The sequence below is a fragment of the Lonchura striata genome, chromosome 8 (assembly GCF_046129695.1).
Source record: "Lonchura striata isolate bLonStr1 chromosome 8, bLonStr1.mat, whole genome shotgun sequence".
NCBI lineage: Eukaryota > Metazoa > Chordata > Aves > Passeriformes > Estrildidae > Lonchura > Lonchura striata.
This window is the reverse complement of record NC_134610.1, coordinates 13,449,598-13,468,616: the sequence shown is the minus strand read 5'-3', so window position 1 is coordinate 13,468,616 and position 19,019 is coordinate 13,449,598. Positions and strand designations below refer to the sequence as shown.

Sequence of the window (19,019 nt, the reverse complement as noted above, 5' to 3'; positions counted from 1 at the left end):
CAGTTCATAGGATTTCTGCCTTCGAGTCCTCAGTAAGAACAATCAAACTCAAAATTATTAAAGCAAAGTCTCTCGGTCCCAGAGGAGTATCCTGGAGGCAGTCTTGACTGCCAACAACACAGTGAGGAACTTCTCACCCATCACCTTTCCATTTTCCAGCTCCCTGCCTATTCAGCCTTGCCCTAGGCAGGGGAAGCACAGAAAGAACTTCCTTGGTCTTCTGGCTTGCTTTGTTTTAGGTTCAGTGTATTCATACACATTTCTACAAACCAGAAGATGCTATGGGAGCCAGAAGCAGTTTCATCTCCATGTTCTCCAAAGACACAGTGTTAGCCAAAAGGCATTTATCAAAGCACAGTGTAGGAGTGAGATAAAAGCTGAACAGAGTTGAATTATATACAGTTTGTGAAGGCTGTGGGAGTGTAGTTCACTCTTCTTACAAAATAAAATGTTTGTTATTTTTGTGATATACATAAATATATCTGTAATTTTGGACATTATTATGTGTTAAGTTATATTTGTGGTTTACGTTATCAAGCTGGATAAGACTGTAGCTCCTCTTGCCTTACCTCTACTATTCCACATTTAGAGACAGTAGTACAAAGTTCTCAGAGCTGCCAATACAGTGAATATAAGGAGCAGCACAAAGGAGACTATTTCCAGTGATAACAGGAGTATTTTTCTCCTCTATAATATGAACTGAAGTATCAAAGTAGGATTCTGCTAGTGCTGTACTTCCCAACAGTGACAGAGAATAGTTCAGAAAATAAGATTTTATCTGAGTTAACCAGGATAGAAAATCCCTATGACTTCTATCATTCCATTAAATACACACATTTTTATCTTGAAAAAAATAATTAAAAATTTTCCCCAAGCAAATTCTATTACACCAGGAAAATCAGAGAAATGCATTGGTTTCCACATGTGTCTCTCAATAACTCTCTCCACAGGAGCCAGTGCTGGCTGGTGCTAACCTCAGCAATATAATTTTAACAAGCTAATTATCCCCACAGCTATCCAAATCCGAACTCTGCTCATTCAATGCAGCCAGCAGCACCCAGAGAGCACAAAAAGCATGGAAGCAAAGAAGGAAAGCACATGGTACTGCCTCTTACCACAGTATAGATCTGAGGCTTGCGTCTTTTGGCCAGGTCAATTATATTGACTCCATTGTAGTAAAGGTTCTCAATGCACCCATGGAAATTTTTCCTCTGAAAGGTTCCTGGCTTCCCTGGGACAGGGATCCCTCCAAAACTGAGCTTTTGGAAAGAATAAGAACAGCATTAATTATAATACTATATATACGTGTGTATATATATATATATATATATATGGTACATTACATTGTGTTATCATCCCAAAAGCAGGACAGCAAAGCCCTCCTCCATACATCCACTTGGGGTATTACTTAAGAGTCAATTCCCACCAAGAAGATCACTGGGAGCATGAGGCAGAGCCTGGCCACCTCTCAAGGGAAATTACAGCCTCCCATTGCATGCCTGCTGCTGGACGAACACTTCTGGCACAGAGAGCTCACTGCTTTGGGAGCAGCTCTGAAGTGCCTTGGCACACCAGCCTAGTGCCACCAGCTCCCCTCCCAGGAACACCCACACACAAGAAAACCTCCCATGGTGTGCCACCCACAGCCCCAGTGGCACAGAGGGTGACACCTGCAGCCCACAGAGCTCAGGAACCTCTGAGCAATGGGGGAATAAATTCTCCCTGCCCTCAGAGCTCTGGGTTTGCCTGGGAGCTACAGTCACTCCTGTCCACCAGGCAGGTGTCTGAGCAGTTCTGGTTTCAGCCAGAGGAGGGTCCTATCACTTACACAAGCACCCCATCTGCACCTTGCAATTTCACTGTGCTTTGGTCTTTACAATTGTCACATGTGGCATTGGGACTGAGCTTTGTTCTGCAGGCTACGCATTTGCACAAAACTTCTGCTGTGCTGTTGTTTCAGTACTGGCAGCTGTTAACACTGGGCAGGTTACAGCTCCTCACTCAGCTGGAGGGCTGAAAGCCCTGGCAGGACAAAACCTAAGAAAATAAAGCTGCTCAAATATAGCATAATTGTTTAGATTCTGAAGAAAAGAAAGGGAGTAAAAAGAAAGAAAAACAAACCCCACAACTCCAAAACATTCTGATAATCCTACCTTCATTTTACAAATGTCACAGCTCATTTCTAATTAACTTTACTGACCTTTCTGGCAAAGCATTACTGGTGGTGCCACTAAATTTTTACTCATTTTTCCCATCACAGACAGCAGCACAGTGAGTGATGTAATGCAGGAGGGGATCCTGCAGCCACCACACTTGATCAGGAGCTGTGTTGCAATCCTGCTGCATCCACTGCAGCAAGAGTATGCACTGCTGTGTGGCACTGCTTACATGCTGACAGCTCCTGGGATCTGGTCAGCCCTATTCTCCTGTCACAATTCCCAAAGCCTTAACTCAGTTCATTATTACAAAAATAAAGAGCAATTTGGGGGTTATTTTTCCTCCCACTCCACCTAACAAGCTGGGATACATAAGGAAGTGAAACCTCCCTGGGTAACCTTGAAAACACTTACTTGAAAACAAGTTCTTAATGAACTTGCACCTCAGTTGTTTTAATTGATCACTTCAGAGAAATAAAGAGTGAACAGACTGCTACTTTACGTCACTTGCAGGTTTGTTATTGGCATGAGGGCTTATCTGGTAGCAATGTTTTGGTTTTTTTTTCCAGCAAGAATCATTAGTTCTTTCTAAAACACCAGACTTTCCTTCTTTTATGTTCTATTCTTCAAGTCTCCTGCTTAGGGTCTCTGTATCGGGGTTTCAAAACCAAAAGAAAAATCAATATCAATTACACCAATGCATTATTAAGGAAACAGTTTCCTTTGTGATTGTTAATAATTTTAATTATGAAAGTAATGATTTTATTACCCTCAGTAAGGCCTTTAATCCCTAAAGTGTGCTGAGATAAACTTTCAGTAGACTGCATTGCTGCAATGTTTGACTGAAACACTCTCTCAGTGCAAATGGAGAAAAAACACACTGCAAAAAACTAAGCTCAGGGGACAAGGTGTGGGTGCCAAAGTGGTTGATGGTGATGCTGATTTACAACACCTGAAGATCTTTTCTACCATGTTCCCTATTTTGGAACATCTGGAAAAATGTTCTTCAAATGAGATTGGAGCCTGAGTTTCCCCTAGTTGGCACCAAGCAAGAGGTAAGAAATTTTATTATTTTGAAATTAGAAAAGCTGATGACTCAGTTATTTGGCTTTTCTCATCGCTATCTTAAAAGCAGTTACAGTTTTGGCTCCTAATAGTTCAGTCTAAAGCTGTTGCAGAATCCCACTGTTCCAAGTGCTGTCCCTACTAAATGTGCTCATGATTTGGTAAAGCAGTGCCAGGGGACAGGTACCACTCTCTCCACCCTGCTTTGTGAAATGAAAAGAAAGGAATTTCATCTGGAAGATGAGAGGAGAGAGCAGGCACCTGCCACTGCTGAGCCGTCTGCTTTTTTTCCCTTGGGTGTGTTGGAAAATGATCCTTTCCAGAGAAATGAATTCAAAGTGCAAAGGGAGAACTTGTGGTCTCTGAAGCAGTGAACCGTGCCAGCTCAGCACATCACACACAGGGTGATGGCTCTGTGCAAGCACGACCCTGAGCCTTGTGGGCAAGGCAGACTTGGCAGCCAAGTACAAGGGATAAAAACCAACATGGGTCATTTGCACACAGGTCTGCGTTGATGGCAAACAGATGAGCAACTGCCTTGCATACAGATATGATGCTATATAGGGCTTTAAGGTGTTTTTAACAACTATCATCCATAAGCACTGAACTGCCAGGGTGATATAAACTGCACTCTGCCACACCCTGGTCACATCACAGGGGAGCCCACCAGGCTCAGGTTTATGGGCAGGCAGGACATTTCCTCTGCTCACTTCTTCCCTGCTGAGCTGCTCTGGCTCCCTTAATCAGCATTCTCTGCAACATGCTCAGATGTGAAGGGAACTGGGTTAAGCTAATGGTTGTGAGAGACATGGAATTACTAAGGTTGAAAAAACCTCTAAGATCGAGTCCAACCCAGCATCTTCATGTTCATGACTAGACCATATCCCCAAGAGCCACTTCCCCACACCTTTGGAATGCACCCTGGGATGATGATTCCACCACTTCCCAGGGCAGCCTGTTTCAATATGTGACCACCCTTTCAGTAAGGAAGATTTTCCTGCTGTCCAATCTAAACCTCCTCTGCCATAACTTCAGGCCATTTCTTCTCGTCCTGTCACTTGCTACCTTAGAGAAGAGACAGATGCACACCTCGCTAAAGCTTCCTTGCATTCTGGAGGTCTTCCATTCCTAGCAGGAATACAATAATTTTCATCTGTTCATCTCTATGTGGAGAACTGTAATTCAAGCAAGCCTGGATAGAGGGGCAACTCAGGGCTGGAATCCCCACAGTCATGCTCAATTCAATGCAGGGATGGAGCACAGTGATGTCATTAAAATCATACTGGAGATGATAACACAGCTGCTCCCTTAACATTTGACTAGAACCCAGGCTATGACTTCTCATTTATTTAAAGTCTGCCATTCTTTGAAGTGTAAACATAATGCAATGCCTATTTGAACAGAGATTTGCCACTTTCTGATGCTGGCATATATGGAGTCACACTGGCATAATTTATGCTGGTAAAGTATGAAAGCAGCTCTCTAGGAAGGAAATATTAAATAATCTTTGCTGGAAAGAAACAGCTTATAGAGTGGTTGTTTTCCATCATATTCATTGTATAGCAATTCATACCTCTATTCACAGGTTATAACCTAAAGGGCTTCACACACCTCATAATCAATATCCAAGTGATCTGAATCCCCCTTTGTTCGGAAGTGCTGGGTGTGCTTGTCCACTGTGAAGTTCACTTGCTTGTTGAAGCGTTCCATGAGAACTGAGTGCCAGTGCTGGTCATCCAGGAGGCTGCCCAAGGTGACAGACGTGTGGCTGTTACTGAAGTGCAGGTTGGAGTCCCCTGGAGTGGCACAGAGAGGCAGAAGACACCAGAGTTACCTCCAGACTCTTAACTGGAGCATGTTGACTCAAGGAAAGCACAGAGAAGAGCTCCAGGATGCAAGTCAGAGCTCTTGGAAACATATCCTTTTCAAAGACTGCCTTAGATTCCTTGGGTCTCTTTTTCACATACATGTGTGTTTATCCCGCCTGCCACACACACATTTTTCCCCTGTGAAATCCTTGTGATGAAGCAGGAGGTGTTACAGATGCTGCAGTCACACAGTGCAGTAGGCAGGGCATTACATATTTTGTATCCTTGGCTCTGCCAGGCATTTTGGTCCTGGTAGCTTAAGAGCTTCCTTTGGGTAACACCAAAATGTTTTATCTACTCACATCAACAGATTACTCCTTGACACTTCACTGTCAACTCTGTGCTTTCTGCATTTTAACAAGAAAATTGTTTAAAAAAAATGCACTAGTCAGTGAAGCAATGAGTGTTTTGTTCAGCTCCAAAAAATTCTTAAACCTGGCCTAGCTCTCCAAAAGTATAGATCACAAATCATAAAAGTATTTAGGCTGGTAATTTTAACCCAGTAATTTCAAGCATTCTTCTGTTTTCCAGCTGGCCATATGTCTGAAAACTTCAGAGCCTCTCACTGAAAATGAGTGTGTATCCTCTTTTACATTCCCACAGAATGGAGAGAACACATACTCCAAAACTGCCAGGCAAGATACAAGCAGATTCAAGACAAATCATCAAAACCCTTGCCCATGACACTTGAATGCAAAAAGAGGACCTGAAATGGCTAGAATTTTGTACACTTGGGGCTACAGCTGAACAAAAAACCCAACTCATCTCAGAATACACATTCACAACAGTATCTCCTCTGGAAGAAGTTACATAATATAATTAACTGTAGTATATTCTTATCCTAGCACAAAAATTTTGTAAGAGGGCAATTAAGTGGGGTAGATTCCCCCACTGAGAGCTTCAGGATGTAGTTTTTTGGTCCAAGTAACATCCGAATCCCAAATCAGAAAATGATGCATTTTCATTTCCAATCTTTACTGAAAAGGAAAGAAGGAAAGAAAGAAAGCACAACTTGGGGACTCAGCAATTAATGAGCTTATGTAAAAATGAAGTCTAACATCTGTGGAAAATAGTTACTGATTTTTAAAACAAACATAATTAAGCACAAGGGGAAAAATGCCCAACTTAAACCCCTCAGCATGAGAAACATGAGTCAGTAGAGGCTGCTGAGGCCAATACCATGGGACACCCACAGATGAAGCCAGTGAGGATTTTGCAGTAAGGCTGGGAGAGGGAGTATGATCAGTCTTACTGCAGTAGTCCCTATCATCAAAGTGCTTCAGGGAAAAAAAAAACAATCATCCTTCTACAGAAAAAAATTAAGCCAACCTTTCCTCTAATGCTCTGATCCAACATGATCGTACAGTGATAGCCTTACAGATATTGAACAAGGAATATTCCGTTTTCAGGAAGGAAACACAGCAGTGTGCTTCACGTTTTGACCAGAATGCTATCATTGAAATTCTGTATTCTCAGCTCAGCTCTGAATCACTGACTGAATGGAAAAAAAAAATTAGACACAAACCAAAAATAAAGCTCTTCTGCAGTGCAAAGACCACTTCCTGAGAATGCTCTTTTTAAAACTAAGACAAAAACCCCACACATACATTAAAAAAAAAAAAGAAGAAAAAAAAAAGTACATGAAGAATTAGAACTAGCCATTGAGCAGTTCTGCCTTGCTCACCTCTAGTTAGAGAAGCCAAGGTCTCTTCTTGGCTCAGCTACCATGCTCTGCATGACATCACAAAACAGAATGTTCTGCTAATATCAGCTGCAGTTTGCAGGTACTGTCTAATATAAATAATAGATTTATATGCAAACCAATACTCCCAATTACCCTTACCCAGGTTGAGGTGCAAGGAGAGCTTTCCTTTCTGCAGTTCCAAGGTTATGTAGTCTCCACGCTGTCCTTCTCCATGGAATAAGACTCCATCCCCCTGCATGCTCTTGAACTTCAAGGAAACTACATCTTTGAATGTGCTCATAAGCTTCTGATTGAACCTGTAGAGAAGTGAACTTCTGCCATCAAAGTCTGCAATATCTGACTCTGGAAGAAAGAAAATGGCAAAATGGCAAGGAGGGGCAGCATCAGAAGAGGGACTGTATTTTTTTCAGGATCTTTTCAAATACAGTTTGGAGTCAGGTATTGTCCTGAGTGTACATCCAAAGGGTGTACAGGTCTTTTGGGCAACCACATTTCATCCATTTCCAATCCTCTCCCTCTGCTGGAGAAAAGGAACATGAGGATAAAATCAGAACCCCTCTGCACTTGCCTTCCTCATACAACACTTCTCTCCCATTTAACTTTTGAGAACAGAACAGGTGCCTTCCATCATATTCAGATCTCCAGAACATCCCTTGCCACATTTGCTGTTCATTTCAAACACATTCAGGATGTTATTCATTACTTTGAACACTCCAATACTCACTCCACTTTTGTAGCTTCACAAGTGTCTGTTGAGCTGTTCCTGCATATCAGCCATGCCTGCATCCACCTCTGCATTCTGATAAGGATCCCCTCAGCCTCCAAGGGCTGGCTGCTTGCTTGAGATGGGCATTTATCAGCCATATTTCTGCATGCAAATTGATTAGGCTGGCAGGAATAGTCAAGTATCAATTCAAAAAGCTTTTGAAGAGATTTCACGGGAACTGGGCATCTAAACTGATTATACACCTTTGAAAATCCTATTAGAAACATATTTTCCCCTTCAGCCAGCCTCTAAAATCCCAATCATTCTGGTAGGAAACAAGCTTTCTGTTCCTCACTTGCAATTAATAGTTTCTTTGGGAGCAGCAGCTGCCTGCAGTACTCTCTCTGCTTTATAAAGTAGTCTTTTAAGCAAAACATATTTTTAAACAAAATTTTAAATGTATCTATAACCAGAATATTTCAGGTAGCTTTAAATACTTCTAACTAATATGCTGTACACAAACTGACATACATTACTTCAATTCCAATTTCTATCCAACTGCAATTTGACACAATTTATTAATAAATTATCAATATTGGCAATTGGTATTTTTTGTTGTTAAGAAAAAAAATTAAGAATTAATAATACCAGACAATGAAGAATTTCAACAGAGGTTTACTAGAGCTACATAACTACTGAGGCACATGCACAAAGATAAGCAACGCCTTTCTAGTGCCCAAGAAGAAAGAACGTAAACCTTTCTTTGCAAACCATACATTTCAATGATAAACCAAAGACATCAGTTTTCTATTTTCTTCTGAAAAATAACTGAAATCAAGACTTCATATGATCAAGACTTCCAGTCAGCAACTGTATCATGATTCAAGTCAGTAGTTGAAGTGACCTAAACTCCATTGAGAGCTCTTTTATCCTTTTAAGCATTAACACCAGTTTCATCTGCTCCTTTTTAAAAACCAAAAATAATAAGAGCTGTGGGGGAGGGTTTTCACCTTTTTTTTCTTTTTTTAGTGAAAAAAATTAAAGAGGTTTGCAATTAAAAACTATTAAAAACTCAGAAAATAAAACAGCTGTTAACAATTTGTTACCAAGGAAACTGCCATGAAAATTTCTGCCTGTCAGTATGACAGTTTGTACAGAAGTTTGGTGGCACGCTTACAAATTTCCAGGGAGCACAAAGTTTCAATTTGATACAAAATTCTGTAACTCCATGGACAACTTCATTCCAAATCAGAAGGAGACTGATTTTTTAATGAGAATAAACTGACAAAGAAACTCAGTCCTGGGGAAAATTCATTCTTGAATAAACTAAGACCAACTTCTTATCTCTGATGTCAGAATTATAACAGGCTCTTTCCCATCATTTGTGGAACAGTTGCTAGTTTAAAAATTATCACAAATACAAAAGTATTCCTGCCATCTGTTTTTAACTTCTGAATTAGGTGTTATGAAACAGCTTCTTCAGAATTGCTGACTTCTCTCTATTGACACCTTGACAGCCAGTTTCTGTAAAGGGAATTAAATTGGTAGTTTAGTTCTTGTGAATTTCCACTAACTACATTAAATACTACAGTTTGGCTAAAGTAAATCACAAGTGTCTTATAGAAATGGTTTCATTCCAACACAGGCAGCAATTAGGAAACAGCTTATAAAGAATTTAGTCTTTGATTTCCAGAGCAGTTTGCAACTAAAGTTGATTTTTCTCCTAGCTCTTAAAACCAAAGGTACTGCAAGAGCAAGGGTGCACTGATTCAATGCTGCTCAAAAAGTGGCCCTTTTAAATTTTTTTCCTAATATCCAAGGCTCCAGCCAGTCTAAATTCACACTTCAGTTCTTGTTCTTAACTCTCCACTAAGCCACAGCATAACTTGATTCTTGAAGAGCTCTACTACTGACATTTACAGAGTATATCACAAAAGAAAACTTGTTTCTGAAAAGATCTGCTCCACTAATTATCAGTTGTGAGCACATTGGCCAATAAATAGCCCTGAATGAAAGGAGAACATGTCAAATAAATGCTAACGCTGGCAGCCAAAAGTCATTAGTGGCAGTTTGCATGACAACAAATCGTTGGTTCCTGTTAAAATCAGCCACTCCAGAAAACCTGCTTGGTGTTTGCTTAGTGTTTATTTAGTCCATATATGTCCATAACCATCTTGCAGCAAGAGAATGAGGATCCAAAATGTTTCAAGTCTCAGAAAATCTGTAGTAATAACAGACTAAAACATAACATGTGATTTCATCCTGCACTGCCTGCTGGTGTTCTTACACTCCCTGAAGACAGACTTTACTCATTCTGGGCTCTTCTCTACATTGTCCTCATCAACAAGGCTGTTGACAGGCTGGCAGCAGTATGAGAGCACAGAGCTTCTTGTGCTGCAATCTGCTCCCAGCAGCAGAGAGGATACACAGCCACACTCAAGAAGAAACTCCTTCCTCCTAGTGACTTTGGGAAAAGTGAACACTTACTTAACAAAGATATTCTAAACCAAGAATAACTCTAGGAACTCAGTTGCCATGTGAGACAGGAACTTTGAGCCTTGCGCTTGCACCGATGAACAATGAATCTTTAACTCCTGGCAGAAGGGAAGAGGAGAACTCCTGGTCTGAACAGATGTGTCCCCTGGCCAGTCACAGCTTAGTGGCTTGAATGACCCTAAAGCCATGCCCACCTTCCTCTCAGACGTGCAACCCAAGGGATGAATGTGGATGACTGTTCTTCACTGTACTTCAGAGGTGGCTGCTCTGCCATGCAGCTTTATCCCTATCAAAAATCTCTGCTTCATGTGGGTAAGCAATCATTTGGCTTTTTACCTTGTGCATTTGATTACAAACACAACTGGTCAATGACCATCAGACATGAAGCAGTTCTCTGCAATGAGTTATTTTCTATCTCATAGGAAGACAAAGGAGAGGATGAAGAAAGGTGGGGGAAAAGAAAAATAAAAGAAAAGAGGGAAAAAAAAGAGAAAAATAATCCAGTAAAAATATAATTTAATAAAAAGGCACAATATCAGATCATATTCCCCAAAGCAATGACAGCAAAATATGAGGAAAGAGAGTCCTAAACTGCAAATGAAGAATTCTGCTCTCAGAATCTCAGAAGACACCTTGTCTCACACCCTATCATTGTTTCTCCCGTGGTATCTCAGCCTGTTAACTGCACATACACCTGATTCTGCTGATGCACCTTGGGCTGTTAACCAGTTATAGAATATGATCAGCATCTTCAATGCAGCTATAAATCTTATCCTATGAAAGAAATTGTACCAGCAATTTTCTTTTTTCTTCTGCTAAGCTTACGAGACTTTTCCCAAGTATAAAGATACACTTCTTGCCCCTTGCCACCTCCAGCATCAAAAGCAATTGGTTTGCCATTTGTCTGAGCATGTCCTCTGCTGCAGCTCTGCTTATCTGCTACAAATACACTGCTGGAGCCACTGCTGCAAAGGGATAGCGAGGGCTTACATGGAACTTTCCACAGAACTCATCATCAGTCCTTTTCTGAACAGGAAACGTTAATGTATGCTTTCAGATCATCATCTCCTTCCTATTTTAGTGACTATTTTGAGGATACCAGATGAGATATTTACAAGAATTTAAAAAAATGTAATCAATTTTCATTTAAATACATACTTTCTGAAGAAAGCAAGCATTTAGCAGACTATCTGTGAATTACAGCTTATATGATGGCCTCAGAGTCCTTTATTCATACGAACTTCAATATGCACGGGACAGGATCAGGTACACTCATAATATGAAATAGATTTTCTGTTCAAAACATGTTTTTCTTTTTCCAAAGAAACAATGTCAACTGGCAGCCAAATAGAGGGTGAAAAGAAAAATGGAAGAAAGGAAAAAAAAAAAAAAAGACAAAAAATGAAAGCTCTTTTCTTTGACAGGGAGACTTGAGGAATAAATTAATAGTAAATTATTTCTAGCAGAAGCCATAAACAACAGCAAGTACCATTCAGCAGCAGCACACAAACTTAACCATCACAGGCTAAGTTACCCACTTTGGCATCCAATGCACACAGCAGGATTCCTCAGTATGTTTTGTTGCTGTTTCCTGGCAAAGTGTCACCTGGCAGGTGACCTACAAGAACTGATGCCTTCCATGTGCCCCCTACTAAACAATCACCATGAAAGCTGCACTGGCAAAAGTTAGCACAGGATGTGTTCCTGGGGACTCTCGAGCAGACAATACTGCATAAGAGATTCATACACCAAAAATGATATAACAGAGCCTTCTGCTACCACAGCACCATCACATTCATATAAAAAAGGCAGCAGAGAAGCCATATGTGGCTCTTAGAAATGGATTTGTATCAGCTGATGCTGTTTCTACTCTCAGCATCACATCCCTTCTTTCATATACATACAGACACATGCATGAAGATGGTGCACATTCAATATATTTGTTCTTCTAGTTCAGTTTCCTTCCTGGTTTGTTCAACAGCCTGTCTCTAGAAACATAAGCTTTGTAATTTTAAATTTTTTTCCCAGATTATTAATATTTCTTATGCTACAGCTGAACACAGTGATGAGTCTGTCTGCTATCAACTTTACAAAATGCAGTTATGTAGTTGTACACCAGCTCAGGATCTGCAGCAGATATTCTGTCAGTATACCACTAAAAATGACTTTTTATAAATGATCAAACATCTTTTGTACAGTGCTGGTGTGTCTGGGTTAGGAGTAGCCAAGTCAGTAAAACTATATAAGCACAACTTTTAGACAGGTATTGCTTTAGCATATGCAATTTGCCAGAGAGAAATGTGAATGGCACATTTCTATAAATGGAATTAATATTTCAACACCCTGTAAAAGTTTTATGAATCTCTTTATTTCTTTTCTGGCTCACTTTAATCTCATACCTTAATTCTGCACAAGCACTTTTATTTCCTGCAACTGCAGGGTACAGGACAAAGATGAAGACTTAGATGATAACACAAGGCAACTCAGCCTGCAAGTGATTCTGAAATCTTCCTTGTATCATAGAAAATACAACCACAGTCTGACATGAAAGTAGTGCTCATGGAGTACATCACATGGACTACCAATAAAAAAAGAAAAAAAACAGCCACAAAAGGTTAAATCTTCCCAAAGGTCAAGTTCTAGCTGTTAAACAACTGTTTGGACTATACTCTTCACTGCAGAGGTTTGGAAGAAGAAAGCTCTTGAAAACAGATTATCTGGCTGTTTTAGAATTATGTCACTAAAGGCAGTTGATTTTGAATTTCAGATTTCAGTTTACATGTTCACTAATACACCTGGAAAAGGTCTCTTGCCCTAATGACTGTGCATCAAGACCAGGCAGTTGTAGGTCAGTCCACAGTGCCTGTGCAGGTGGAGAAACAGCATCTGGAAGAAGCTGAATGGATGTCATAGACCTACACAGAGACCATAAAAATTTTCCTGTGAAACCATGTGAAGCAGTACTAAGATCCATGTGCAGTGACAAGGCCCCAGAGAGTCTTGGAGTTGTGTCTTTGTTTGGTGGCAATATGTGAATCAAAAAGTTTAATAAACTTTTCTTTCATTTAGCTTAGATAAATTTAGGTTGTCTCCCAAATAGTTTTCATGCTTATTCTGCTGCAGCCCATTATCTGTGCTTGGGAGGAACAGATAAGGACCTAAGCTAAATGGCAAGATGCACCAGTACAGTGGTGGCACATGATGGTCACTTGTGCCACACCATGCCAAATTCATCAGTAACATGCTGGTAATCCCCTGAACTCTCCACAATAAAATCTCCCCCATTTCCAGCAGCATCTCAAGTAAAAAAAATGAACACAAAGTCACCTGAGAAACAAATATTGGACTTGCATTTCCTCATGAGTGGACTTCCATTTTCTGCAATGGAGCAGCAGCAATTCTTTTGCCATACAACCACAGTCTGCCACAGTCTGCAGTACCGTAGGATTTGTCACTGAAACACCCCAAGCCAGCAACATTTGCAGGCTGCTCCAAAGCCCAAAACATTACACACCATACTTCAAAGACCATCTTGTGTTAAGAGTGGCCAAAGAAAGCTGTCGTGTAAAGGCAATTAAATCAGCAGACAGGTTCTCTGCACTCTGAAGCGATAAAGTCATCAGCCCCAAGTACAACCAGAGCTGCAGAATCCACAGAACTTTACAACTAGGTAACTTGCCTTAAACTCACAAATGAACTGTTTAGGCAAATACAGCCAATTAGCTTTGTGACCTCCAGTGGGCAGGAGGTTTTGCAGTATCTGACTGCCTGGCACTCCCAGAAGCAGCAAATTGCTCTGTGGTGGGCTCAGCCCTGAGGAGGCTTCACCAGCTGAGTGAGATGGGCAGCACATCCCTGGGCAGAAAGGCAAGAACAACTACTGGAAAAAATAAACAATGGCAATGTGTTTCATGTTACATAGAAGTTTTTTACTCATAAAGCTTTTACTGCACTCTTTACACAGCACCACCAGCACCAAATAAAAGCTCTTTGACAAAATGTGGGTTAAGATGCAGCCACTTACTGTAAGAGCAGCCGAAGACCTCAACTCTCAGCCCTATCTGCCCACCAGCATTCCACTTCAGGGGGATGAAGCGCAGGAATCGAGCTTTCACGGAGTGCAGCAGTTTGTGGTGAACCACACTGTCAGCATTGCTGTTCCCTGTGAAAACCTGGAAGGATAAAGAGCCTTGGTGAGACAGTAAGCAACAAGAGGTGAACACAGCACTCTGAACCAAGCTGTGAACTGTCATCCCTCATCACGATTCTTAGCCTCAAAAATTACATACATTTTTAAAAATGATTGTCAAGTTTTCTGCTAAGTGCTGCATCTCTTATGAAGGGACGCAAAGGAGACAGCAGCAGCTCAGCAGAGTGGGGGGATGCATACACAGAGTTACAACAGCAGGTTGTAGATGGGGATGATACTGAAGATGCTGCACAATTTCTCCCAACCCAGGCTATTCCCGTGCACTGTAATACTCCATCAACCTCTAAGTGTTGTCAGCAGAGTGAAGGACAGGGCTTGATTTAGCCTTTGCTGCACTCATGGAAGCACTAAATGATAGCCACAAGCCACTGAAATTCTTGAAAGTCTGGGAAGAAGAACAGGACAGTGTACTTCCAGATACCCAACAGAAAACTCAGGCAAGGAACAGGAAGAGATAAAAGCCTGAGTAAGTACACAGGAGAATCAGCGTTTTGACTGTGCTTGCGCCCAAGAGAGTTAAAGCATGCAAACATAATAATTTAATTTCTTTCCTTACCTATTTAATTAATTGCCAGCAACAGCAAGCCAAAATTAATGGCCCTAGTCAGAATTTTAACTCAACAAGAGTAAATTCTCCAATGGATGAAGAATGACTGGGGCATTTCAAAGAAAAACCTTCAGAAAAACTTCAAGGCTGTATTCCTGCCTGAAGCATTTTCAATTCATTTTTACACCCTTATCTGTAATATTGGCCCAGGAATATCACAGACTTCCTGCAATCCTCATAACATTTCAGTAATTCAGCTAGGATTGAAATTTGAAGCTAACAGTTTTGTAAAACATGAAAAGCAAAGAGAGAACACACAAAAACATAATCTCGCAGGACAGCCATATTTGTAAAAGAGGTCCTGCATTTTGTAAGCATAAAATTTCATCACAAAAAGTTGTACCAGTTTAAAATGCTTCTGCAGTTCAAAAAATGGCATCAATCTCATACACAATGTAATTCTGAGCAAAACTGGAATAGCCCATTAAAGCAGACTTGCAATTCATTTTGATGGTTGAAGGATGTGTTAAAGAGATTAGGGATTTATCTCCACTCAATTTTTTTCCTCAAATACAAGCATTCCAACATTTTTCCAAATGTTACAATAGATGGTGTAAACCCTCAGATTCAGTGTATTCTTGTTTTACTAAACTCAGCATTCAATTCTTTTATTGGAACCATATTAAATAAACAATATTCTGGAACATTTCTAAGGCACAATCATTTGAGACTATATTTTTTTAATTTCATTTCACCTTAAAAACTGTAACTTGGGGAAATTATCTTCTATATACAATAGGCCTTATTTTCCACCCAGTCATGAATGCAAAAGACCACATATATCTCCCTTCCTAAAACATTCTTTGCATTTCTCTGCTGTGATTGCCTGCCTCTGAAGATGAACAACATTACTGCAATGATCTCTCACAACCCTGCTACCTCCTTGAAAAGCCACCCTTCAAAACACGTGATCATGTGCTGGTTTTGGCTGAAGTGTAGTTACTTTTATTCACAGCAGTTTGTATGGGGCTGTGTTTTGGATTTGTGCTGGAAACAGCGTGGATAATACAGAGATAATTTAGTTATGGCCAAGCAGCGCTTGCACAGTCAATGACTCTTCTGCTCCTCACCCCACCAGTGAGGGGACTGGAGGGCATGGGAAGATGGGAGGGACCACCCCAGCTGGCCACTGGGATATCCCATCCCACTGACAGCATACAGCACAGCACACAGAGCTGGGGGAAGGACAGGGGGATGTTCAGAGTGATGCAATTTGTATTCCCACGTCATCATTACGTGTGAATGAGCCCAGCTGTCCTGGGAATGGCTGAACATCTCCAATGGGAAGTGGAGAATGAACTCCTTGTTTTGCTTGCAAAAGTGTGAGTGGCTTTTGCTTTACCCATTAAATTGTCTTTATTTCAACTCAGTTTTCTCATGTTTAATCTTACAATTCTCTCCCCCATCCCACAGAGGGAGAGTGAGCAGCTATGTGGGGCTCAGGTAATGGTTGGGGTTAATCCATCACAGATCTGTAAAATTATTTCTACTAGGAGCTTATCAGGCTGAAAAGGGTAAAAATTTGGTTATCCCAGTTGTCCTCAAAGCTTTGCTTTTCCTATACCTCTAGTTCTGAACTTTTTATGCACAAGATCTTGTTTTCTACAAGTGTGACAGCTAACTAACCTCTCATAAATTAAGCTATATATATATATATATATATATATATATATATATTTTAATGGAGATTCTTGTTGATGTTAATTCAAAGTTAACCAAATACAGCAGATATGTTTTGAGGAGTGGAACAAACAGTAGTTCTATGTCTTGATATTATACTGCTTTTCACATAGGAACCAATTTCAAATTCCAGCAGAGTCTTTCAGATTTTTTTCCTTATATTTCAAGTGAAAAATCTTGTCCTTCTCAGAAATGAAACTATCAGTAGAGAGTAAGCCTCACAGTCATAGCTGTGGCAGTCCTCACATTTTTAATAAGACACTTATGGATATATAAGATGCATAAAGAAGACTGTTGTTTTTTGTTTCTTTGCTCCAAAGGCTCATGCTCCTGGAGTCCTGTGATTATGTAAATGTCTCACCTTTAATGAGATAAAAAAGAAAGAAGAAAAACAACAAGGGAGGAACGAAGGTTTCTAGTCCTCCCAATTGTGAAGAAAAGCTTAAAACACAGTGACTAGAGAGACAGTAAAGGTGAAAAGAGACAAAAGAAAAAGTACACCTTAATACTGTGAAACAAGCTGAGGTGTCCAGCAGACTTTAGGGACTGTGCCATCAAGGAGGTTGTGGTTTTGCCAGGGAAAAGATTCACAGCTGTCCCACACCCCCTGCAAGCTGATCTCGCTGCCTACCGGCTGGCATCTCTGCTAGGATCTTCCCTCAACAGCTCAAGCAAGAGTCAGAATTATTCACATCCAGCCTCCAGATCAGTTACTTCATTCCAAACCTGATGGGCAACTACGTAAAAACAGCCTTCCCACACTGAAAGAGCCACACTGGTAAAAATACACTATTCAGAGGTCCAATACCACCCTTACAGCCTTACTTCTTTTCTCAATCTCCTCTAATAAGCAAAGAGCTAATGACCCTTTTGGGGAAAGGAAATCCACAGGCAATGCTGTACCCATTGATCTGTGCCTGCAAGATGGCTCTATGTGCTGCTGGCACTTGCTGCTACCGACAGGGCATCACTGTGTGTGTGCCTTCAGGATTGCTCTGATTTTCCCTTCCAACTCCCACTGCTATAGAGATCACCTTTTGATGCTTTATGGACCACCTGTGGGCTGTAGACCATTGATTGAATAATACCAATTGCCACAGATGGTCACTTGAAAACTTAAGATCCACAGCTGGCACAGAGAAAAATCCATCCATTAAAGGAGATGAAACTAGGATGCAGTACCAGATTTTGCAGCCCTGGAGGTTCAAATATTGATTAAGAGTAAACCTATTGGTGAGAATGGCAGAAGGCCTCTTGAGAAATGGCCTCTTTTACAACTTGTTGTTGATAAGGATTAATTCCCAGGACCAAAATTATGAACAAAGCAGAAAACAAAGCACTTGCATCTCCCATGCAACACAGTTGCTCTGGGAGGGAGCACAGCCCTTCAATCTGTGTCTTTTAACAAGCCCTGTAAACACAACAGACGGATGATTTACATGGGAAATACTGCCTCTGGCATTCTATGGGGCTTATAAATCAAAGAGCTCCATTAGTGCCAACTTTTGCCAGCAGCTTCTTGAAGGCAAAAGCTTTTCCCCAGTGCCAGCAGCAGCAAGGTTAACAGCTGGCCAGGGCTGCCCCCCGAACCAAGCTTGTCTCACAGTGCCTGGCTGCACGGTGCTCTGCTGTGACACACACCACGGCACCACAGTAATATTTTATGAGGCTTTTTTTATGAGGCAGCAAAGGCAGGTCCCACTGGCATGAAGAGGTGAGGGGAGAGCAGCTGCAGTGGTTTGGAGCAGGGTCCAGCCAGCTCAGCGCTGCCTCTTGGGCAGCACGCAGGGAAGAATGGCAATGAGACAGGCATACACAGTGCTCCTCCCCATGCTCAGCTCACCTAGTTCATGGATTGTAGTGAAAAGGACAAAATGGAATTCCTGCTTAAATGAAAACGAAAATTTTGAAAAGAAGCATAAACCTCAAAACTGCTGGTGTTGCCTGGAATTTGCATGGATGAGTCCCTCAGGAAAAAATGATCCAACTAAATAGGCTATTTTCACAGCTCTTCCATTCGGAGGGATCCCCAAAGCTTTTCAAGGGCAGTTCAGGAAATGTCACACAACTGCAGTGAAATATGACAGTAGTCTGATAACCCTGAAGATATATATTTGTTTCTTTACCTCATGCATTAATTCAGAGCTATGCCAGATCATGCCAGTGAGACTTGATGAGCTTTAGATCATCCTTTGGCCAAACTCTTAGACTGGTCTCCATCTCCCAACAGGCAAGTGAAAACTGGGTGCAAGTGTCTGCTCATGAAAGCCTAGTTAATTCAGAAGGTAAGACCAGATACAGGACTTTATCTCAGCCTCCCCCAGCATGAACTCTCTGCACATCAAATGGCAACTTATTTACAGACTTGCAGAAGGTGGTTCCTGTAATGGCTCTGCTGAATACATTCTGCTCTCCCACTTTGTTAGATTGGTAATGGGATGGGTTCAAAAGGAGTATGCAAGCAGCAACATCAGCACAATCCTCAGCCCTGTACGGTGAGCAGGCAGACCTGAGGTTAACTACCTG

At 41.1% G+C, this 19,019-nt stretch overlaps 1 protein-coding gene across 1 annotated transcript in view; it reads right to left on the bottom strand.

Moving 5' to 3' along the window:
• CNTNAP5 (contactin associated protein family member 5) overlaps positions 1-19,019 on the bottom strand; it is a 272,631-nt gene that overhangs the window by 138,414 nt on the left and 115,198 nt on the right. The window contains exons 4-7 of the mRNA XM_021526152.3: positions 14,021-14,168; positions 6,933-7,136; positions 4,833-5,017; positions 1,116-1,259 (exon numbers count right to left, since the gene is read on the bottom strand). Of these exons, the coding sequence (XP_021381827.2) occupies positions 1,116-1,259; positions 4,833-5,017; positions 6,933-7,136; positions 14,021-14,168 (681 nt within the window). The remainder of the gene's footprint in view (positions 1-1,115; positions 1,260-4,832; positions 5,018-6,932; positions 7,137-14,020; positions 14,169-19,019) is intronic.